The sequence below is a fragment of the Peromyscus eremicus genome, chromosome 2, assembly GCF_949786415.1.
Source record: "Peromyscus eremicus chromosome 2, PerEre_H2_v1, whole genome shotgun sequence".
In the NCBI taxonomy this organism is placed as follows: domain Eukaryota; kingdom Metazoa; phylum Chordata; class Mammalia; order Rodentia; family Cricetidae; genus Peromyscus; species Peromyscus eremicus.
Genome location: NC_081417.1, coordinates 129,714,391 through 129,738,521, shown reverse-complemented (window position 1 = coordinate 129,738,521; position 24,131 = coordinate 129,714,391). Strand labels below are relative to the sequence as shown.

The following is a 24,131-nucleotide window of genomic DNA, read 5'->3' as shown; positions in this document are numbered from 1 at the left end:
TCTTTAAACAGCCATTCTGGTCTTTTGACTTCTAATTTCCCCATATTTATTTATTTAAGAAGTTATTTTAGTGTATGATGGATTGCTTCCATGTGTATACATGTGTGCACCACATGTGTGCCTGGTGCCTGTGGAGGGCAGAAGAGGGCATCAGATCCCTGGAACTGGAGTTACAGACGGTTTTGAGCTGCCGTGTGGGTGCTGGGAATTGAATCAGGTCCTCTGGAGGGCCAGTATGTGCTCTTGACTCCTGAGCCATCTCTCCAGACCCAATTTTCCTATATTTAATTCTTTGCTCAAAGGTACCATAAAATAGCATCTTTAAACATAAAAAATTGAATTTATTATCACTTACTAAATTTATTTTTGCTTATGCAAATTTGCATAATAATGACATGTATGTGCATATTTATTTTCATGTAAACAAGTAAACACTGGCTGAATATCTGACATTCTAGGACTCAGAACATCCTTAATATTTTTCAGAGTTGACTGTTATTTTCAAATTGTATTTATTATTATTATTTTATTATTATTATTTTTTTTTTTTTGGTTTTTCGAGACAGGGTTTCTCTGTGTAGCTTTGCACCTTTCCTGGATCTCTCTCTGTAGACCAGGCTGGCCTCGAACTCACAGAGATCCACCTGTGCTGGGATTAAAGGCATGCGCCACCACCGCCCCGCTTATTTATTTTATTGTGGGGTGGGGCACATGTCATGTTGTACATACGGGGGTGAGAGGACAACCTGGGGTTGTTTCTTCTCCGCCCACCATGTGGGTCCAGGGGTCAAACCCCAGGTGTTGGGCTTGTCATAGCGCCTTCTTTCGGGCTCTGACAGTAGGACAATATTAATGAAGTCCTTTGTGATTCTACAGGAGGGAAAACTAAAACACCGCAGTTCCTCATACAGACTGGTCTTGTGTGGCGCAACACCATGCACAGTGAAGGGAGCAGGATGGGTGTTCGGAACCAAGGCCGAAGTAAAACTGGCCAGTGCAACAGTAAGCATCGTCAGAAACTCGGGATTTGCTCCTCATTTGCTTTGAAATGAAATTTTGACCATTATACATTTAAAGTCCTTTACTGCTGCCAACTCCTTCATAACCTCTGTGTTCAGTTATGTGACCCTCATAGGAGGTTATGACTCAGTTTATGAAGCTGGGTTTAGATAATCCTCTATTAGTTTCCATAATCAAACCCAAGGTTCCAAAAGCGTTACTCTTTGTTTCTCCAGTTCTCAACCTAGTTTGGGAGACGAGCAACAGTAAATGTTAGCTCTTCTGTACCTCCTGCTCCTTGTTTAATGTCACTCCAGGTTAATCTACCCAATTTGAGACGTCTTGAGACAGCATACATTCTGACACAGGAGAGCCTCCTTTGTAGGAACTGACCACTCACAGGGCAGTCAGTGGCTACCGAGGTCACAAGGCAGTTCTCCAAAGCAATACAGAAGAATCTGCTATCCCCAAACAGGTTTTAAAAAAAGGAGATGTCTGAAAGGAAAGAAATCTCACACAGCTGTCCTGAAGGGCAGAGATGGAGACTGATATGTTAGATAAACGCTTTCAAGTGAAGGCTCAATGGGCATAGTCGTAAATTTATCCTCTGCTGGGCATGGAGGCACACGTCTTTAATCCTAGCATTTGATAGGTAGAGGCAGGTAGATCTCTGTGAGTTTGAATCCAGCCTGATCTAAAGAGAGAGACCTTGTGTCAAAAAACAAAACAGGGGGCTGGAGAGATGGCTCAGAGGTTAAGAGCACCGACTGCTCTTCCAGAGGTCCTGAGTTCAATTCCCAGCAACCACATGGTGGCTCACAACCATCTGTAATGAGATCTGGCGCCCTCTTCTGACTTGTAGTCATACATGCTGTATACAAAATAAATAAATCTTTAAAAAAAAAACAAACAAACAAATAAACCCACAACAACAACAACAACAAAAAACCCAAAAAAACAATTAGCCAGGAAAACACAGAACAATATATTTCAAGCCCTGCAAGTAAATAAATACCAAAACACCTGCACATACTTGTGCCCACACACACACAAACGTGTATACATACAGACATAAGCACACATGTACAAAAAGGTCACTGCATAGTAATAAAGAAAACAATCCATCAGGATTTTAATGACTACAAATATGAGTACATATACATTATACACTGGTACAATCAATTTCATAAAATAAATACTACTGGACACGAAGGACAAACAGGTAACTTCAGCACTCCACATTCATCTAGACAGCTCATCCAAATTGAAAAAAATCAACAAAAAACCCTTCAGAATTAAACTGGATCAGCCAGCAAATGGACTTACAGATATCTACAGAATAGTTCATCTAACAGCTGCAGAATACACATTTTTCATGCAGCCTGTGGAATGGTCCCCAAAAGAGATTACATTTTTTAGGCCATAAAGCAAATTTTAACAATCACAAAAACTGGAAATAATTTATTGCAACTTATTTGGATCACAAAACTAGAATCAATAGCTAGAGAAACCAGTTTCTAAGTTTATGGAAACTTAGTTCTAAGTTTATAGTTATCAGTACTTAAACAGAAACAGGGTCAGCAAGATGGCTTAGAAGGTAAGGGTATTGCCACCAAGCCTGATAAACTAAGATTCTTGGGACCCACATGAGGGGAGGAGAGAACTAACTCCTCCGAGATGTCCTCTGACCTCCACACATATGCCCTGACAGGCATATAACCCCTCATATACAGCCTCCACATAAATAAATAAATAGATAGTTTTAAAAATAAAAAACTCACCATACTAACACCCAGAAAGAACTCAACAAATAACATAATGACATATCTCAAGGTCTTAGGAAGGTGACATGATTATGAGCACTTGTCCTTTAGAGGGCCTGAGGTGGCTCATTGGTGGCCTGTAACTCTAACTCCAGGGGATCTGATGCCCTCTTCTGGCCTCCAAAGGTACCTGCAAACACTCTCTCTCTCTCTCTCTCTCTCTCTCTCTCTCTCTCTCTCTCTCTCTCTCTCTCTCTCTCTCTTTCTCTCTCTCTCTCTCTCTCTCTCTCTCTCTCGCGCACACACACTAAAAAATTATTAATTAGTTAAAAATACATAATGGAGCTGGGCAGTGATGTCACATGCCTCTAATCCCAGCACTGGGGAGGCAGAAGCAGGTGGATCTCTGTGAGTTCAAGGCCAGCCTGGTCTACAAAGAGAGTTCCAGGACAGCCAGGGCTGTTACACAGAGAAACCCTGTCTTGAAAAACAAAAACAAAAGACAAAAAGCAAACAAAAAACCATAATGGGAGGGAAGAGAGGGGATAAGAAGACATATATAGCTGGTGTGATGATATATACCTTTAACCCAACACTTGGGAGGCAAGGGCAGGTGGATTTCTGTGAGTTCCAGGCCAGCCAGGATCTCACAAGGAGACCCAGTCTCAAAAACAAAAAACAAAACAAAATCCATATATGGGATACCTGGTGAGGCACAAATAAATCATTAGGGACAAAGATCCATTTAGATTCATTTAGAAGAACATTACTACTCCAGTTTGATCATTAAAAACTGTCTCTCAACACCTTGTTGGCAATAGCCTGAGTAATCAAGTATTATTAGGGATCCATTCCTAAAAATTCCAGTTTGGAGCCAATGGCTGCACTTTACCTGCTACTAATAGCTCAACTTGTTCTTTTAGGGCAGATATACTATTTGTTTTGTTTTTATAAAAACAGACAAACAAACAAACAAACAAAATGGGCATGGTGGGGCAGGCCTTTAATCCCAGCACTTGGGAGGCAGAGACACCAGGTGGATCTCTGTGAGTTCAAGGCTAGCCTGGTCTACAGATTGAGTTCCAGGACAGCCAGGGAAGTTACACAGAGAAACCTTGTCTCAAAAAAACAAAACAAGAAAGAAAAAAAAGAAAAGAAAAACAAACCAATATATACATATATATTTATACCAAGCATATAACATCTCTATTTTTATACACATATACATGCATACATATACACATACACACATATGTGTGTGTGTGTTGAGACAGGGTTTCTCTATCTGACATTTATTCATTTAAGGTGTTCTTTATACCAGACCCAGAGACAGCTCTAGTCCAAATTCTAACACACAGAAAAGGGTGTGGTGGTGCACATCTTTTATCTCAGCATTTGGGAGGCAGAGGCAGGTGAAGCTCTGAGTTCAAGGTTAGCTTGTTGTACACAGTGAGATCTGGTATACCAGGGCTATAGAGAGACTCTGTTTCGAAAAACAAAGTCTGACAGACAGAGATAATGATACTCCACTCTGTGTGTGTGGTATATGCATATGCATGTGTATATAGGTATGAGCTCAGGTAGAGGTCAGGGCTCACTGCCAGGTGTCTTCCTGATACAATCCCTTACTGAACCTGGTGCTATTGATGTGGATAGGTTAGTCAGCCAATGAGTTACAGGGGTCCACCTGTCTCTGTCTGCCAGTGTTGGGGTTGCAGTTACACTCTGCTGTGCCTGGCTTCTTACATGGGAGCCAGGGATCCAAACTTGGGTCCTGATGCTTGCCCAGCAGGCACTATACTGGCTGAGCTACCTCCACACCCAGCCCCATGATACGACATTTTTCATCTCTTAAAAAAAAAAAAAAAAAAAAAAGGTGTGTGCCACCACTCTCAGCTCACCCATTTCTTGGCCAGGCGGTGGTGGCGCACGCCTTTAATCCCAGTACTCGGGAGGCAGAGACAGGCGGATCTCTGTGAGTTCGAGGCCAGCCTGGTCTACAGAGTGAGATCCAGGACAGCCACCAAAACTACACAGAGAAACCCTGTCTCGAAAAACCAAAAAAAAAAAAAAAAAAAAAAAAAAAAAAAAGACACCAAACCACCAAACTTGGTTGTAAGAATTCAGGGAAGAGCTGGGCACTTGGGAGGCAGAGCAAGGCGGATCTCTCTCTGTGAGTTCGAGGCCAGCCTGGTCTACAGAGTGACATCCAGGAAAGGTACCAAAACAATACAGAGAAACTCTGTCTCGAAAAAACAAAAAACAAAAAACAAACAAACAAACAAAAAAGAATTCAGGGAAGGCTTCTAGGAAGAGATGAGTATAAGTTATGAGTCTGAATAGGTAAAGGCTCCTTCAGAGGAATTCCTTGGTCATGGTAACAGAATGCTTACTAAATTTACCCAAACAGTACTGGACCATTCTACTAGTTATCTAAATTTCATCTCACGATTCAGAGTAGGATAAGCCATCTTAACAGGAGCTTCCAGATGTCAAAATCAAATAGGATGCTTGTTACCCACCGATGAAGTTGGTGATGACAGTCTATGCTCTCTATCAAAATTCCTAGCGTATACCAGTCCCCACTACCCTACAGCCCTTTGTTTCATGAAAGGGCTCCCCACAGGGAAAGAAAACACTCAAGCTGAAAAACAAAGTTTTACAGTTTGCTGGCTTACCAAACGAAATACGGGGCTGTAGCAGTCCCACCCCAGAGACCAGATTTCTATTCAGCAGCAAGGAGAGAGACAATTGAATGGAAACATTTCAAGCTGTGGATCTACGAGATTAGTACAAGCGAGGGAAAAGTTCTATTGCGCATTCTTAAAGTGAGAAGAAGAAAAAGGAAAAAATAATACTAATAAAAAGGCTTTGAAAACCTCAGTCTGTTTCTGTTGTAACACCTGGAATTTTCAAGGTGCTAAGAGTAGTAGCAAAGAAGCAATCCTCAGGGATATAATTCAGCCCACCAAAGCAATCATCAGAAGAAAGTTTACCACTTACAAAAAGTCTTTAGGCAAGTCAGGACCAAGTTCTCAGATCCTCCCTTGACCAAATTATACTTACTTTTTCCAAACAGATAGAAATCTGACAAAAACAAAACCTTGGGCAAAATGAAAGGTTCCAGGAAAGACTGACGGAGATTTGTAACTTGATAAGGACATCAAACACTCAACTGAAAATAACTTACCTTTAGCTTTTACACATCTAAAAATAGAATGTTTATTCAATTTTTCTAATAAGCTGTCTCCAGGGGATTTCATCATAATTTGCTCTTTGTTATAGCACGTTTGCTGTTTCATAGAACATATAACAATAGTCCTTCTTCTACATCAAAGGATTTAAATAACTAGACCTCTAACGGCTAGTGTGCTGGGATCATTACTCCTGCTTTCTGGGTTGTGAAACTGAGGCAGAGAGCAAATGAGGTTTGCCTGCGGCTGCAGAAAAATTCCTGTGTAGGTTAACCAGAGAATTACCAACTCTGCCACTTTTAAATTAAGAGAAGCAATGAGACCTGTAACATAAGGTAAATGCTTAAAACACAGGCTACTCTACTATAGATCTGGTCTACTTAGGCCTCTCAAATACTCCTCACTAGCCTGCTCCTAAAACACTTATCTAAGGAATAACCGAACTTGGTTTCTAAAGGGCAAGAAGAGCACCAATGACCTCAGAAAGGCAAAAGGCTCAAATGCAGATCTGGCTCACTATCCAAGGAGTCACTCAGTTTTTATATGCTGAGCACAGACTATACCCCGACTTTGACAGGCTTCTCGTTCATATGCCCTTAGACACAGGATCGTCTTCCTATAATACTCGAATCCCAGCTGGGTATGGTGACATACGCCTGTATTCCATCACTTGGGAGGTAGGAACAGAAGGATCAGGAATTCAAGGTCCCCCTCGGCTACACAGCAAGTCGGTATGAAGGACCAGACTTCCCTTCATTGAAGACAAAGATACAAAGAAACAAGAGGTGTACACTTGCAGGTCAAGGATTCTACATGAGTGCTACCGGATACTACTAATTTTTTCTTTCTGAAACAGGGTTTTTATGTGTAATAACCTTGGCTGTCCTGGAACTCACTCTGTAGACCAGGCTAGCCTTGAACTCACAGAGATCTGCCAGCCTCTGCCTCCTGAGTGCTGGGATTAAAGGCGTATGCCATCTTGAGACTGCTAATTTTTAAATGAAACTTACACTTTGGGAAGTAGAAGCAATGGGTACAAGTATATAACAAAACTCAGGGGGCTGGAGAGATGACTCAGTGGTGAAAAGCCCTGGCTGCTCTTCCAAAGGTCCTGAGTTCAATTCCCAGCAACCACATGGTGGCTCACAGCCATCTGTTATGAGATCTGGCGCCCTCTTCTGGCCAACAGGCATATATGCAGACAGAACACTGTATACATAATAAATAAAGAAAAATAAAGAACAAAAAAAAAGTAACAAAACAACAACAAAAATCAAAACAAAAAAAACTCAGGGATAATGTCAGGCATGGTACTGCACTCAGAAGGCTAAGGCTGAGAGTCAGGGGCTAGCCCAGGCTAATGACAAGATTCTGTCTCAAAAAGCCAAAACTCAAAAGCAAAAGGAAAACCAAAGACCTCTCAAGGACAGGGTCTAGCTTTGGATCAGCACCCAGGCAGGTATGTGCTTTGGAGTAGGTTATTTAAGCTCTCTAAATAGGTCAAGTTTCTAAAGCAAATTCATGTTGTGTATCTTTCAAAGTGGCTGTGTGGATTAGAGATCTAGATCTAGGTATGAACACTCTTGAGATCTTCAGAACAAATGTTCTGGTTAACCCTATGGAAAATAAACTTGACATCCTTGTGACCATAATTGGCTAATAAACTAATTCTACTTCAGGGCAGTCTCTAAGAACAGGTATTAAATTTCCAAAGTAATAAACTTACTTTCTCAGATATACTGTGTACTGTATGAAATCCAAGTATCCTGAGAAGTGCTCAGGCAGGTTCCAGGTAGAGACATGTGAATAATTAGTGGTTACTACAAGAACAGGCCTCTGTTGCTCTCAACCCTCACCCCTTCCACTTCTTATGTGTAAACAATTAGCTGCTAACACAATGCTGGCCTTGGTTGCTTTCAATCCCTCCTCCCATTTTCCACCTGCTGGATCTTTCTCCCTGAAATAGTTTATTTTTCTTTTTTTTAAAGTTTTGTTTTTAAACTAAACCTTGTCAGGTGTGGCGGTCCATGCTTGAAATCCCAGAACGTGGGAGTCAGCAACAGGAGGTGACCACAAATCTGAAGCCACCTTGGTCTCTTCATTGAGTTACAGGCCAGCCAAGGAGAGACAGCAAAACGATGTCTTTACAGAAAAAGAGAGCTGGGCAGTGGTGGCACATACCTTTAATCCCAGCACTCTGTTAGTTCCAGGACAGCCAGGGCTATACAGAGAAACCCTGTCTCAAAAACCCCAAAACAAACAAACGAACAAACAAAAACCCAAAATCCAAACCAAAAACAAACAAAAAATCAAACCTTAATTAGGCTTGGGGGCGGGGCATGTATTGTTATTTAACTGATATGTATTCTTGGTAAATTCCCAACAAATATAAACACGTGTAAAAGTTAAAGTTTCAGACGTTTAAGGGTATACTGGGGGAGATCTTTACATAACAAGGGTTTAAAATAATCCCAGGTATCTTCCTCACACCTCCACCATCACAAACTCTCACCCTTTGTGCTAGACCTAATTAGAAGTAAAGCTTTCCTAACACAACAGGCAGATTCTCGCCGCACTTCCAACAGCTCCTCTAGAGGGCGCCTGGTACACGCCTGACTTCTTAGGAATTCCAACCCACCCCACCCACTACTGTACTCTCAAATAAAATCACAATTTTCACTGGGTCATGCGCCACCTGGCTGTACCCAGAAGACAGAATAGTTTCAATGCTTTGGTTACTCAATGCATCAACCAAGACTCTGGCACTAATGTATGCTCTCTCTCTCCCTACACTCCAAACAGCACTGGAGCTTCCAAGACACACTTTCCCCAACTGTAAAATGAAGATGAAGGTACATGCACCCCAGAGTATGACTGGGGTGGGGGTAGGGATAAAGGAACCTGCACTTAAAATACTCACTATGGAGGATTCTGGTGTTGGAAAACTGGTGGATTAGATCATCTAAAAATTCTGGAAAATTAGCTGAAACCTTAACTGGGGTTTTTAAGGATCAGAGTCACAGATGTGGTTAGAGAAGTTGTTTCAAGGCAGAGTTTGAAGTAATAAGCCTAAGCATGAATGAGGCCGCAGAAAGAGAAGACTGTGGGAAGGGGAGAAGATCTTAAGGAAACCTTTCTTGTACTGTTTTCATGTGCTTAGTGTGAAAAAAATTCTAAAAAATTATAACCAACTCAGAATTCTATAAAATCTAAGTCATCACTCAAGAATAAGGGTGAAATAAACTTTTCAAGCATGAAAATTCTCGAAACATTAATCTTTCATGTATTTTCTTTAAAAAGCCAATAAGGCCTGGGTTCTTCAGAAATCAGGGAATAAACCAAGAATGGTGGAAAGTGAAATCTAGGCACAAGGGCAGGCAACACAGGAAAGAAGAGGAAATTCTCAGACAGGCGGCAAAGCCAAGCCTAGAGCAGTTCTGCACAGGCTCAGGTTACAGCTAGAGAGGAGGAAACTGATGGTTCCCCAGAGGATGATCACATGGGAAACAATGCTCCTCTTGGAAAGACAGAGGACAGTTAACGATAGACTCTGAAGCGAGGCAATCCAGGGTACATCCTCCAGCAGCAGGATGGCAACTTTGAAGAAAGCCTCAAAACAAAGCAGAACAGCACTAGGGAGACAACTCGGGTTAGCATGCTAGCCTCACAAGCCTGACCCGGGTTTGATCCCTGGAACCCACATAAGAAGCCGGACAGCTGGAGTGCCACAAGCCAGAAATCCCAGCACTTGAGCGATGCTCCTGGGCTGTCAGGCGGAGGGAAGCAGCGCAGCAGCTGAAGTGAGAGCCTTGCCTCATTAAGACGGCACGGAGGAGCCACAGCAGAGAGCTCTCCTTTGACTTTCACATGGACATCACAAATACACACACACACACACACACACACACACACACACACACACGAATTGATTTTTAAAAGTAATTGCTTTTCTTTTTGTTGTTGTTGTATTTTGAGGCAGGGTTTCCCTTTGTAACAGCCCTAGCTATCCTAGAACTCTCTGTAGACCAGGCTGTACTCTAACTCAGAGATCCACCTCTGCCACTAAAATGGCTCTGCATCAAAGGTGTGGGCCACCACCACCTGGCCAAAGATTTTATTTTAAGCCAGGTGCATACCTTCAATCCCTGAATTCGGGAAGCTGAGACAGGATCACCACGAAGTCAATGCAAGCCTGGACCACAGAGAATTCCATTCCAGGCTGGCTGCAAAGTGAGACTGTGTCTCAAAAATGGATATATTATTACTTGGAAAGCAAACTATGTTGACTAAATTTCTAAATCTTTACTAGTAACCAAACCAAACCAAAGAGCAGTTAAAGAGTAAGTGGGCAACAATGAATGTGATATAAAGATATATTAAACTAGCTTTGTTGGTACAAGCCTGTAATCCCAGCACTTGGGAAGTAGAGGCAAGAGAATCAAGAGTTTAAGGTCATCCTCAGCTACATGAAACTCTGTCTCAAAACAAACAAAAAAGAAAATATATTTTTTAAGTCTTGAAGACTAAGGCCAGGTATGGTGGTACATGTCTTTAATCCAAGTACCCAGGAGACAAAGGCAGGCAGATCTCTGTGAGTTTTCAGCCAGCCTGATCTACATTGCACCAGCCAGTGCTATCTAGTGAGACCCTGTCTAAAAACAAAGTTTTTTGTAAACTATAAAGCACTGCCAAACAATATATTATCTTCAATAAAAACAAGGGGCAAGAAATAGTTTTTCACCTTAAGTTTTGGATATATGCGGCGTAGAGAATCTGCAGTTCCCATGTCATCCTCATCAGGAATGCACACAATATCTAGTTTCATTTTCGTCTTGAATTCTGTGCAGAGAGCCTTTTGGACATCTTTGGTTGTAATCACAATGACTTCTATAGGATGAAAGAAATAACAGACAAATGCAGAAATTCATTCACTGAGACAAGTTCAATTGTCAGTCAAATGTGCTCTGTTGTGGTAGCATATGCTTGCAATCCAGTACTCTAGAGGTTGAGAGAGGAAGCTCAGGAACAAGGCCATCCTCGTTTACACATCAAGTTCAAGACCAGCATGGACTAAATGAGAACTTGTCTCACAAATTCAAATTCAAAAATAATAACTGCTAATATTACTAAGCCTTTTCAAGGTGTTTTATTTTTTTAAATGGAAAACCAGCTTGCATTTAATTGTAATATGTTAAAATTGTACAAGTTTTTTTTACATCTGCCCTCCCACTCCATATTTAGTGTCTGAAAATGACAGGACAACATCACCAGTCACTCCATATTTAGTGTCTGAAAATGACAGGACAACATCACCAGTCACTCCATATTTAGTGTCTGAAAATGACAGGACAACATCACCAGTCACTCCATATTTAGTGTCTGAAAATGACAGGACAACATCACCAGTCACAGGTTGAACGGGTTAATCATGCAGTTCCTACATGTAGCACCAATATTCTTAAAACACCAGTGGCCAACAGTGAACTTCATCTTCAGGGTGAAGAAGCTCAGCCCCTCTGAGCATTCTGTGATGCAGTGGCACTTGTCCAGAACTCGCAGCACCCTACAGTTGAAGGACTTTAAATGTACCAGTGAAAACAGCTGTTTCCCCTCAAGGGGAAGAAAGAAAACGACTCCTAAGAACCAGCCAGTTCTGTGCAATCTCTTGAGGCTCCTTTTCTTCCTTTCTTTCCTTTTCTGCAGCAAGGCATAAGACCAAAACCTGCCTGAGTCACAGGAAAACCAGGCAGTGACGAGGGAGGGAGGGACTGGAGCAACAACTACGGCCTTTACCTCCCACATCCAAAGCCTCTGCTTCACAGGAAAACAGTAACAACTAATTCAAAGTAACAGTTGATTACAAAACCCATTCATCCAGGGTGCGGGAAGGCAGGAAGGAGAAAAAAAATGGACTGCTTCACAAATTTGCCTGACATCCTTATGCAGGGGCCATGCTAATCTTCTCTGTAGCGTCCAATTTTAGTATATGTGCTGCTGAAGCAAGCACTGTCTTCAATTTTGTTTGTTTGTTTGTTTGTTTTTTGAGACAGAGTTTCTCTATGTAACAGCCTTGGCTGTCCAGAAACTCACTCTGTAGACGAGGCTGGCCTTGAATTCAGAGATCCAACTGCCTCTGCCTCCGGAGAACTAGGACTAAAGGCATGCTCCACTACGCCTGGCTGATTTAAATTTTTAATGCAATTATTTTATTAATTTGAGAATTTCATACATGCATATATTTTGATCATATTTACCAACTCCTCCCAAATCTATCCTCCACCTCTTAGCATTACATTAAAAAAATGTGTTGGTGCACACTCTCATGTGCATGCTTGTGCATGTGTGTGGACACACTTGCCACAGCACACTTGTGGAGATCAGGACTACTTTGTGGGGTGTGCTCTTCTCATCCAGTTTTACTGGGGTTCCCAAGATTGAACTAAGGTTGCTAGGTAGCTTTTACCTACTAAGCCATCTCACTGGCCCTCACCTTGTTTTAGATGCATGCTTTCAATGAATTCTTACAACAATCACACTTGGAAAGTAAGAACACATAGGGGATGGAAAGACGGCTCCACCATTAAGAGCATTTGCTACTCTTACAGAGGAATTGGGTTTAGTTCCCAGTACCCAAATAAGGGCTCATAACCACCTGTAACTACAGTTTCCGGGTATCCAACACTGTCTTTTGTAGGTATTGTGTGCATGTAGTGCATACACATATATGCAAACAGACACCAAAATACATAATATAAAAACAAAACTGTCCAGTTGTGGTGGTGCATGAATTTAATCCCAGCACTCAGGAGGGAGAGGCAAGCAGATCTCTGTGAATTCAAGACCAGCCCAAAGGGGTTGGGGATTTAGCTCAGCGGTAGCGCTTGCCTAGTAAGCTCAATGCCCTGGGTTCGATCCTCAGCTCCGGGGGGGGGGAAAAAAAAAAGACTAGCCCAGGTTACATAGTGAGTTCCAGGTCAGCCAGGGTGATGTAAAGAGACCCTGTCTCAAAAGAACAAAACAAAGCAAAACAGAACAAAACAAAACAAAAACCAAAAAAAAAAAAATCACTCCCCAAACTAACAAAGCAAGCAAGCAAATGATGCTGGCATTCCAAAGATAAACTAGATACAGAAAAAAGACCACAAAATCTTCCTTGCCATTAATAATAAAATAAAACAATCTTTGAGTGATGCTAAGATCAAGTGTGGTTGAAGCAGAGTACACCAGATGTCAACTCTGTTTGGTAGATATTGTGGAGCACATTTGTAATCCTAGCTCTCTACAGGCTGAAGCAGGAGATTGCTGTGGGATGTCTTTCTGTATGCTATGAATATGTGCTGCTCCCATTGGCTAATAAATAAAGCTGTTTTGGCCTATGTCAAGGCAGCTTAGAAGCAAGTGGGAAATCCAAGGAGACAGGAAAGAGAAAGGCAGAATGGGGATGACGTGAGCCAGCCACCCAAGGAGCAACATGTAATGGGACGCAGGTAAAGCCATGGAACACATGGCAATACATACCTAGATTAATAGTTATGGGTTAAGTTGTAAGAGCTAGCTAGCAAGAAGCCTGCCATAGACTATACAATTGGTAATTAATATTAAGCCTCTGAATGATTATTTTATAAGTGGCTGAAGGACCTCGGGGCTGGGTAGGACTGGAAAAACCTTCCAGGAGATTATGAGTTTGAACCTAGCTGGTATACATAGTGATTTTGAGGTCAGCCTTAGTTTTACCAGGTGGTGATGTGGGCCTGAAAACCTAGCTATTTGGGAAGCTGAGGCAGCAAGATTATAAATTCAAGATCTGTCTGACTGCAAAATGAATTCAAGGATAGCTTTAGCAACTTAAAGAGGGATGGGGGATATAGCTCAATGGTAAATCGTTTACCTAGCAGTCTTGAGGATCCCACATTAGTTGTTATAAAATATTAATTTTATATATAATAAATATGTATACATATATATACACATATATTATATATATATTTAGAGAGAGAGAGAGAGAGAGAGAGAGAGAGAGAGAGAGAGAGAGAAAAGCAGGGGCTGGTGAGATGAAAGAGCGCTTACTTGAGCCCAATGACCTGAGCCCATATAGTGGAAGGACTCCACTATATGGAACTCCTGACTCCAAAAAATTGTCCTCTGACCTCCACACATGAGCCACAGCATGTATGCATACACATACTTAGGTACACACATACTAAATAAGTGTACACAAAATGTTAAAAATTCTACATTTAGGGCTGTGGATATAGTTCGGTTGGTCTCTATATGCATGAAATCATGTATTCTACCCCAGCACTGCATAAAATTTAGTTTGGTGGCACATGTCTATAATCCCAGAACTCAGAAAGTACATGTAGGAGGACTGAGGTCATCCTTTACTACACAAGTTTGAAACCCTGTCTCAAAAATTATTTAATTGTCAGGTGGCAGTGGTGCACGCCTTTAATCCCAGCACTTGGGAGGCAGAACCAGGCGGATCTCTGTGAGTTCGAGGCCAGCGTGGTCTACAGAGCAAGATCCAGGACAAGCACCAAAACTACACAGATAAACCCTGCCTTGAAATTAAATAAATAAACAAATAAATAAACAAACAAATAAATAACCTACAAAGTTACTAAAGGAAAGTAGGATATCTTATTCCATTTTTCTAGAGATAAGGACCCTTTTGGTTTTCCAGGCTGTCACTGAACACAGCCTCGGCCTCCTTAGTAGGTAGGACTACAAGCTTATATCACCACCAGTCAATAATAAACTATTTAAAAATGTATTGGAGTATCCAATAAACTCCTAAATCTGTAAGATGGGCCTCTTAAAACAATAGCAAAAAAGAGTCTATAGGGCTGGTAAGCTGGCTTAGTGCTTGCTGTCAAGCCCGACTCTGAGTTCAACCTCAAGTACCCACATGATGGAAATTCTCGAAGGTTGCGCTTTGACCTACATTTGCACACCCATGCCTATACTTCCCAAAAAGAAAGATGGGATTTAGGGGCTGGAGAGATGGCTCAGTGGTTAAGAGCACTTGTTGCTCTCAGAAAACCAGGGTTTAATTCCTAGCACCCACATGGCAGCTCACAACCATCCATAATTCCAATTCCCTTTTATTATTTTTATTATTTATTTATTTATTTTTGGTTTTTTGAGACAGGGCTTCTCTGTGTAGCCTTGGCTATCCTGGAACTCCATTTGTGGACCAGGCTGGCCTCAATTTCACAGAAATTCTGCCCACCTCTGACTCCCAAGTGCTGTAATTAAAGGTGTGTGCCACCCCTACCTAGCCCATAACTCCAATTCTAAGGGATCTGACACCCTCTTCTGATCTCTGTGGGCACCAGGCATGCACTCGGTGCACATAAATACATGCAGGCAAAAACACTCATACTCATAAAATAAAATAAATAAACCTAAAAAAATATTAAAACAAATAATAGAAAGGGTTTATTTTTATGTGTGTTATGTGTGTATCTGTGTGCATACATATGAAGTGCCCTCAGAGACCAGAACAGAATACCAGATTCCCTGAAGCTAAAGTTACAGACGATTCGCTGTGGGCTGTGAGGTCTGAGCTACCATGTGGGTACGGGAACTGAACTGATTTTCTTTCTTGGGGCTGGAAAGATTGCTCAAAGGTTAAGAGCACTTGCTGCTCTTCCAGAGGACCTGGGTTCAATTCCCAGCACCCACATGGCAGCTCACAATGGTCTGTAACTCTAGTTCCGGGGGTCTGACACCTTTACACAAATGCACATAAAATAAAGTTAAATAAAAATTAAAAAAAAAAAGAAAAGAAAATCTTTAAAATAAATCTCTTGAAAGCAGCGTCCTCTAGACTACCGCACAGAAGCGTGCGTGGGTCTGTCTAACTCTCACGGTTGAATGAACTCTCTTGCAGCAGTCTGGGCCCTGATTTATTGCATTCTGATTCATTCTACTTAATGATACCTCAAACTCAATATGGCCAAAGATCTACTCATTATCTCTGTTCAGACCTGTTCCCTGTCTCATATTCTGTTTCTCATTTGATAGCATCATCTAATCTGACCCAAGAGAGAAGTAAGCAACAACTTTTCCTACCTGATTTTAAGGAAGGTTCTAGAAGTCAGTGCCTGAGCTGTCTTTTCAATCTTCTGTTCTCATGCTTAAAATATTACCTCGCACATCACAGAGTCTCAGCAAGTACTGACAACCAGGCAGTTAGATTCCCAATCTTGTCTTTCTGATAGCCTTACAGGGCCCGTGTTGGATCACCGTGGAGAACCCCCCTCTTTAACAGCAATATTTAGCACTATGTTCTCATTTTTTCCCATATAGCAAAAGGGTACTCCTGGGTCCCCAACTTAGGCGTCCAGTCTCCAGCAAACTTCAGCTCTAGTCTGCTATCATCTCTCCTCTTTCACTCTCATAATGCGGACAAATTATTGGGATCAAACACACTCAAAGTTTTATGACTGCATCTATCGTCAGCACAGCTCACCTTCAAATCCAACACGCTCAAGCAGGTTCAGTGGGTACCAAATTAAAGGTTTGTTTCCAACTGGAAGCAGAGGCTTGGGGATGCTGGAAGTCAAGTCTGTCATCCGAGATCCCCCACCAACGGCCATAACTACAGCTTGAAACTCCATTTTTACAAAACTGCAAGCACAGGAGGGTGGGGGAAGAGATGGAACACAAATCAAATGGCACACAGTACTAGTTCTGTTTTTATTTACATGAGTAATTCCCGCTTAGACCAGATGCATCACTTCCTGCTTTCGTTACCAGAGTATGAAACACTCCTTAGCTGCAGTTCAAATGCCATCTTTCTCATCTTCTCTAACAACGTGATGTTAAAGTAGAGTAATATAAATTATAGACATCTGGCCCTTGCCCTTGAGTTGTTTAAGAAAATACAAGTTCAAGTGCCAGTGGTAGTGGTGTATGCCTTTAATCTCAGCATTCAGGAGTCAGAGGCAGGCAGAGCTCCATGCGTTCAGGGCTAGCCTGGTCAACATAGGGACAGCCAAAACTATATAGTAAGAACTTGTCTGAAAAACACAAGCTTCTCCCAGGGTCTAGCTGGAGAACTGTAGTTCTCACCCCTCACCAAGGAAACTTCCCTTCGCAAAAGACTCAGACCAGTACAGACAACCATAACTGATCAAAACAGAGTTGTGGAGCCCAGGCCCAACTAATACCTAATCTGGCAGCTAAGGGTCAGGGATCATTAAGGAAGACAGGAAGACGGGGCAAAAAGACAGGGACAGGAAGTTTGCTGTGGGATCATGTCTCCTAAATATACCAGAGACGATACACCCATGAAGCGTCATCAATATGGCTGCCTAAACAAGACCTGAACAAGGATGACACCAATAGACACACTAACATCTGAGAGGGAAAACCAAAAGGCCTCAACCCTAAAAAAAACTACAGGCAATTAAAGAATGTTGAGTACCAAATGATCAGTCCTGAAGACACATAAGTAACATTATATGGATTGAGCAGGTCGTGTTTACATATTAATACTCATACACACAAAACAAAATTAAAGAAAAAGAAGCCGTGAATTTGAAAGAGAGCAAAACAGGCAAAATGGTTGAGTTGGAGGGAACAAAGGAAATGGGAAAACAATGTAATTATATTATAATCCCCCCACATGAAAAATTATAACCCCCTCAAAAGAGGATGACAACAAATTCAGCAAATTACAATATATTGCCATAGTACAATGAAAGGGATGTCTCCAAGATACAGTGAACAGAGTGAAGAGAATACTTATGTCTTCCAAAACACAGGGAGGTTTTTACAAAATCATTTCTCAACCAGTGGGTCTTGACCCCTTGTCAACCCTCTATCTCCAAAAATATTTACATTATGATTCATAACAGTAGCTAAATTACAGTTATGAAGTAGCAACGAAAATAATTTTATGGTTGGGGGTCACCACAGCATGAGAAACTGTATTAAAAGGGTCCCAGCCTCAGGCAGGTTGAGAACCACTGCTTTACAGGAAAGTAAAGATGGGTCTGATTCTGAAGAAGTTAAGAGTTACCAAGTGGATTTCTAAAATATGGACTCTTATTCCTTGAAAACATTTGGACATCCGAAAGTATAAAGCCGACTGAAGACTCTCCCAGTAATTCAGTCATCTACTCTAGTCTTCTCATAAGCTCAGTTACAGAGAACTCCCTAAACACAAACGAAGGCTGACAATGGAGCTTATTCTTGGAGAAACAATCCAAATTGTTAATTCTCTTTTCCAAAGTCAAGATAAGAAAATAAAGCCGGGATGAGGGGGAGGGGGGTTGGGGTTGGTGGCGGCACACGCCTTTAATTCCAGCACTCGAGAGGCAGAGGCAGGTGGATCTCCGAATTTGAGGACAGCCTGGTCTACAGAGCGAGTTCCAGCACAGACAAGGCTATATAGAAAAATTGTGTTTTGAAGACAAAAAAAAAAAAAGGTAAGAAAATAAACTATTTAACCTTGAAAGGTCATGAATCCCTACTGATTAACACCTGGAGATATTTTTTTACTTACAAATTACGCAATCATTTTATTAAAAGTATAAAATACACAGGGATATGAGTGGGATCGGGATGCATGATGTGAAATCCACAAGGAATCAATTAAGTTTTAAAAACGCACAAAATACAGTGTTCAGGAAAAAAAAAATCTAACATCAAATTGGCAAATGTTTTATTTACATTTATCACAATAATATTCAGTCCTAGACTACACATATGAATATCTAAACCACAGAATTTAATATTCAGTATGCACAGGCCACAAAGTAAAGGCTCTTGAGCAACTTAAAAGTAAAGTCATTTCAATTTCAAGAAGCACTGCCTCAGACTGGAACTTAACTTTGGCACGACAGAATTCCCATCACATTTGATATTATGAAAAGAGGAACAGACCCTCCAGAGTCAAAAGGCCTGAGTCTGAGTTCTCCCTCTCACAAGTGATATGACCAAGGGCTCAACAAAAGTCTCAGTCTCCTTGCTTCTTAGAACAGGGTGTAAGGTCCATAGATGCAGGAACCAGACTAAGTGTGAATTCTAGCATATGTGAACTAGCTAATTTCTACGCTTTGGCCTTGTTTGTTTGTTTTAGAATAGAGGTAATTATGATTTTGATTTCACTAAGCTGTTGAGATTAAATGAGGGCTCACTTGTCTAGTATGTATGAGGTGTTAGGTTAGATCCCCAGCACAGGAATTAAAAGAACAACAACAACAAAAAATTCTACATAAAACATACAAAGTAATGTCCATCCCATCACAAGCACTATATACATGTTTCATATTGTGGGACAGAGGCTAGATCATGGAAAACCCAATATACCAACTGAACCACACTGTTCTATAACTCTGGGTCTATATAGTCTCTTTTTAAAAAAGATTTATTTTATCTTATGTTTGTTTTGCCTGAATATATGGAGTCAGATAACCTGGCACTGGAGTTACAGATGGTTGTGAGCCACCATCTGGGTGCTGGGAAATGAACCTGCGTCCTCTGTAAGAGCAGCCAGTGCTTTTAACCACTGAGCCATCTCTCCAGCCCTCTATAGGCCCTTTTTAAATGGATAGGTAGTACTATGCTGCCACAGCTAGAGCGTGATGGCCTTTCCCAGATGTGACCCCAGTCCAGATCAGCACATTCGACATGTGGTTCCAGACTCCTCTAGAGGTCAGCACATTGATGCTTTCGAATCTAGTACCGCTACCTGATTATCAAGTGTGCCTGGTTCGAGTGATCCTCCTGTCTCACCACCTTAGCAGCCAGAACTGCAGGCTCACTGCTACTCCTGCTCCCTCGGTTGGCTTTCTTTCTCCTGGGCCTAGCAATCAACTAGTAAAACTGTAAGACTCGGCAAGAGATTCACCTGTACGAAGCCACAACTAACTCTTCCCACCCCAGGGATGGGACTTCTTTCCCTAGTTGTTCCCACTATACTATGTACAGACTGCATCAGCCTTTACAGGCTTCATTGCAGGCATCATTTAAATCCCTGTTAAGAGTGAGTTCCTTGGCCGGGCTGTGGCGCACGCCTTTGGCCCCAGCGCTTGGGAGGCAGAGGCAGGTGGATTTCTGTGAAATCCAGCCTGGTCTTCAGAGTGAGTTTCAGGACAGCCAGAGCTGTTCCACAGAGGGGGAAAAAAAAAAAAAGAGTGAGTTCTTTGAAGTTGGGGACTGAGTTCCGGAAGTTGGGGACTGTGTGTTGATAGAATACTCCCAGTCAGATGCCAGGTACTATTTGTGGAATGAGCGTCTGTGGACCTCACAACAGTCCATTAGAGTTGAAGCTCAAATGTGTACAAAACAAGAAAGGCATGTAGAACCCAGGTGGCTAGAATCTAGAGTTCTCAATCTCTGGGTTTAAAAAATGCAGCCTAAGAAACAAGAATAATTGTTCACCTAACTAATCATAATACTAAGCTGACTCCAATGTCTCAATATTACCGTCAGGACTCCGGATACCAAGACGGTAAGTCTCAACAGCCTCCAAGTTTTACAGGAGGCGTTTACAGCATCTCAAGCATGCCTTCCACATCGCACAAGCTGCCTTCTCCAGTCCTAAATGGTAAAATCGACCGCTGCATCGTAATTGGTCTGCCAAACCTTTGAGCGCTGCGAGTAGGGGCCTTACAGTATCCCCTGCAGTCCCTGCCCTGAGCCCAAACAAATGCGGGATGGATAAACAAGACGGGAAAGATGTCAGCACGGCACCGAGGCGATCCGATGCTCACTTCGTGTGACTTCGAGCAGAACCTTCCCGCCCCGAAACTCAGTTTTTCCATCTGTTGCACGAGGTGGTTGGCTTGGATTCTCTAGTCTCCCAGTTGGGACACATGGCTCCCTGGCCGGGTCCAGCAGGGACTCGGTACCCCGTCTGCCCGCGCGGGCCCTAGGCGGCGAGCTCGCCTGCCTCACAGGAACCGGGCTCTCCAGCACCCGCGCGCCGCTCACCCTGCTCAGCCAGCTCGTGCACCGCCTGGCTCCGTACAAGCCCCGGCTTTACCTCAGCTCCCCGCACGCCGCGGCCGCTCCCGGCGCTCCCCACGCCGCCTCTGCCTGACAGGCCAATGGCGCAGGCGCGCGGTGGCCGAGCAGGTCGATGTGACGCGCTGGGCCGACTCAGGAAGGAGGGACGAGCGCCGAGTGATAGATGGCGGAGAGCAAAGACGCTCCTGCTCTTGACCGGAGCAAGCCTGGGGTCTCTGTATTACTGCCCCTTCGTTCATTCATAAATGGCCAGTACTCACTGAGTGTCCCGTCCAGTCTCTTTCGTTTGGGAGTTGCCATTCTGTATCCCCGTCCCAAGATGCTACAAATTCTGGTTCGTCAGTGGGTTTTGGGTTTTTGTTGTTGTTGTTTTGGTCTGGTTTTTGGTTTTTCGAGACAGGGTTTCTCTTTGTATCCCTGGCTGTCCTGGAACTCACGCTGTAGACCAGACTGGCCTCGAACTCACAGAGATCGCCTGCCTCTGCCTCTGGAGTGCTGCCACCACCGCCTGGCCAAAGAGTTAATTTTTTCTTTAATGTGGTGCTGGGATTTAAACCCAGGGCCTCATGCTTGGTAGCCGAACACTGCCACTGAGCTACATTCCCAGCCACTCACCATGGCACTTGTGTGGAAGAGGTCAGAGGTCAACTTGGGGAGTCAGGGTTCTCTCCTTCAATTGTGTGGGTTCCAGGGTTCAAGTTCAGGTTGCCAGGCTTGGCAGCAAGCAAGTACCTTTGCCTGCTGAGCCATCTTGCCAGCCCCTTTGCAGTTATTTATATATTTACTTGAGAGTGCTGGGATTAAAAGCGCGAGCTACCACACCTGGCCGTCCTGTATGTTTTACTTTGAAATAGAATTTAAGTTGCCCAGAGTGGTCTGCAACTTGTGACCTCCTGCCTAGTTGTCACCAGACCTCTGATTTACCCACATGATTTTCCAACTTGATATACTAACAGTTTGTAAAATATTAGTTCCCTGAGTAATGCAAATTTTCCCAAAGCTGACTTATTTTCACAATATTTAAAAATCACATGTGTTAACATTACCGCCAGTCTGATCAAAACCATCCTTAACTATTGGAAAGCTGGCAAGTTTACAAGGAGAGATGCAAGGTTTTTGAAATTCTTTCTCTCGAAGGAGGCTCAAATACTGTCACTGGCAACAATCCTATTAGTGGCGTTTCTGGAAGTGACTGGCTTTATTTTTGTAAATTGTTAGTCACTTTTTCATTTCAAGTAAATCTAATACCTTGTGGGGGCAAAACAGTCATTTCAGCTGCAACCCAAGCAATCATGTAGGTGCTTTTCTTGGAGCTAACTATCCTGTTTTTTTGTATGCCCAGAAGTCACACACACACACACACACACACACACACACACACACATACACACACACCTATTCCACCACATGGAATAGTAAAAAGGCATGTACTTAAGGGCCCAGATTTAATAAAATTAACAAATTAATATAAAATATTTATTTGAAAATTTTTAGTTTTGGGGAACCCTACAGAAGAGGGGGAAGAAGGGTTGTAGGAGCCAGAGGAGTTGAGGACACCCCTCATGGCCCTCAGAATCAACTAAGCAGGGCTCATAGGGGCTCCCAGAGGCTGAAGTGACAATCATGAAGTCTGTATGGGTCTGAGCTAAGTCCTCTGCATATGTGTTATGGTTGTGTAGCTTGGTGTGCTTGTGGGACTCAACAGTGAGAGTGGGGGATGTCACTGACTCTTGCCTGCTCTTGGGACCCTTTTCCTTCTGCTGGGTTGCCTCATCCAGCCTTGATATGAGGGTTTGTACCTAGTCTTATTGTAACCCGTAATGCCACGTTCTGGTGATGTCCCTGGGATGCCTGCTCTTTTCTGAAGGGAAACAGAGGAGGAAGAGGATCTGGGGGAGAAGGGAGGTGAATGGGAGGGACTGAGAGGAGTAGAGGGAGGAGAAACTAGAAGAATAAATACAATTTTTTTGTTTTTGTTTTACAGGACAGCCAGGGCTAATAGAGAAACCCTGTCTCAAAAAACAAACAAACAAACAAAATTTTTAGTTTTATGTGTATGAATGTTTTGCCTGCATGTATGTATGTTTACCGAGTGCTTGCCTGGTGCTGGAGGAGACCAGAAGAGGTCATAGAAGCCCCTGGTACTAGAGTTAGAAATGGTTGTGAGCCACCATATGGATGCTGGGAACCAAAACCAGGTCCTCTGCAAGAACATTAAGTGTCCTCACCCACTGTGCTGTCTCTCCAGCCCCTTATTTCATTTCTACTGCCAAGTTTTGGGCTGCGAGGAATACGGTGATCACTAGGATAGTTTGGGGCCACTACTTTGATTCACGCTAAATAATCACCCACCATTATATTTGCACCATCAATGCAAACATCAGTGTGATGAAAAAGGGAAAAGATGTCTTGGTATTCTTTCAAAAGTCGTTTTGTCCTAATTCATCCCTAAAAAGCTTCCTGGGAGGTATTAAAATTGCTGCTGAGTGGTGGCTGATACCTGTAGTCCCAGCACTTAGGAGACTGCGGCAGGAAGGCCATGAGTACTAGGCCAGTCTGGGTTCCATGATGGGTTTCAGGCTAGCCTGGGCTACAGTGTGAGAGCTTGTCAGAACACAACAAAACCCTGTTGCATTGTGGATTTCTTCCTCCAGGCTCCTAGGACATCTAGTACTTAGGATACTCACCATAAAATACTACAGCCTTCTTCTTCTTCTCTAAATATTTCTTATAGCCAGGCATGGTGGAGCATGCCCTTGATCACAGCACCCAGGAGGCAGAGACAGACAGGTCCCTGAGTTCAAGGCCAGCCTGGTCTACAGAGCAAGTTCCAAGACACTCAGTACTACACAGAGAAACCCTGTCTCAAAAACCCATTTTTCATGTATGAGTGTTTTGCCTACATATATGTCTGTGTACCACATGCATGCCTGGTGTCCATAAAGGCCAGAAGAGGGCACTGAGTCCCCTAGAACTGGAGTTACAGGTGATTGTGAGCCACCATGTGGGTGCTGGGAATTGACCCTGAGTCCTCTGGAAGAGCAGCCAGTGCTCTTAACTGCTGAGCCATCTCTCCAGGCCTTTTCAGGTCTTTTTTAATCAAATTCTTTGAGGAGAAAGGCTGTATTTTATTTGTTCCTTTCTTCCCGGGACCTAAGATGTGCTAAGTGAATAATTTAATTAGTTTAAA

The 24,131-nt window shown here is 42.7% G+C and overlaps 1 protein-coding gene and 1 non-coding gene across 3 annotated transcripts in view; both read right to left on the bottom strand.

Moving 5' to 3' along the window:
• Window positions 1-21,017, bottom strand: part of Eif2b3 (eukaryotic translation initiation factor 2B subunit gamma) — an 83,888-nt gene extending 62,871 nt beyond the window's left edge. The window contains exons 1-3 of one of the 2 annotated variants that reach the window (XM_059254816.1): window positions 20,958-21,017; window positions 16,434-16,591; window positions 10,698-10,843 (exon numbers count right to left, since the gene is read on the bottom strand). In XM_059254816.1, coding sequence (XP_059110799.1) covers window positions 10,698-10,843; window positions 16,434-16,581 — 294 coding nt within the window. In that variant the 5' untranslated portion in view covers window positions 16,582-16,591; window positions 20,958-21,017. Of the gene's footprint in view, window positions 1-10,697; window positions 10,844-16,433; window positions 16,592-20,905 lie in introns of both variants that reach the window. The other variant, XM_059254817.1, reaches the window with a different exon arrangement.
• LOC131905351 (U6 spliceosomal RNA) lies at window positions 11,858-11,963 on the bottom strand. The gene has a single exon (XR_009377883.1). It is a non-coding gene; the product is annotated as a U6 spliceosomal RNA (small nuclear RNA).
• Window positions 21,018-24,131: the final 3,114 nt, after the last annotated feature.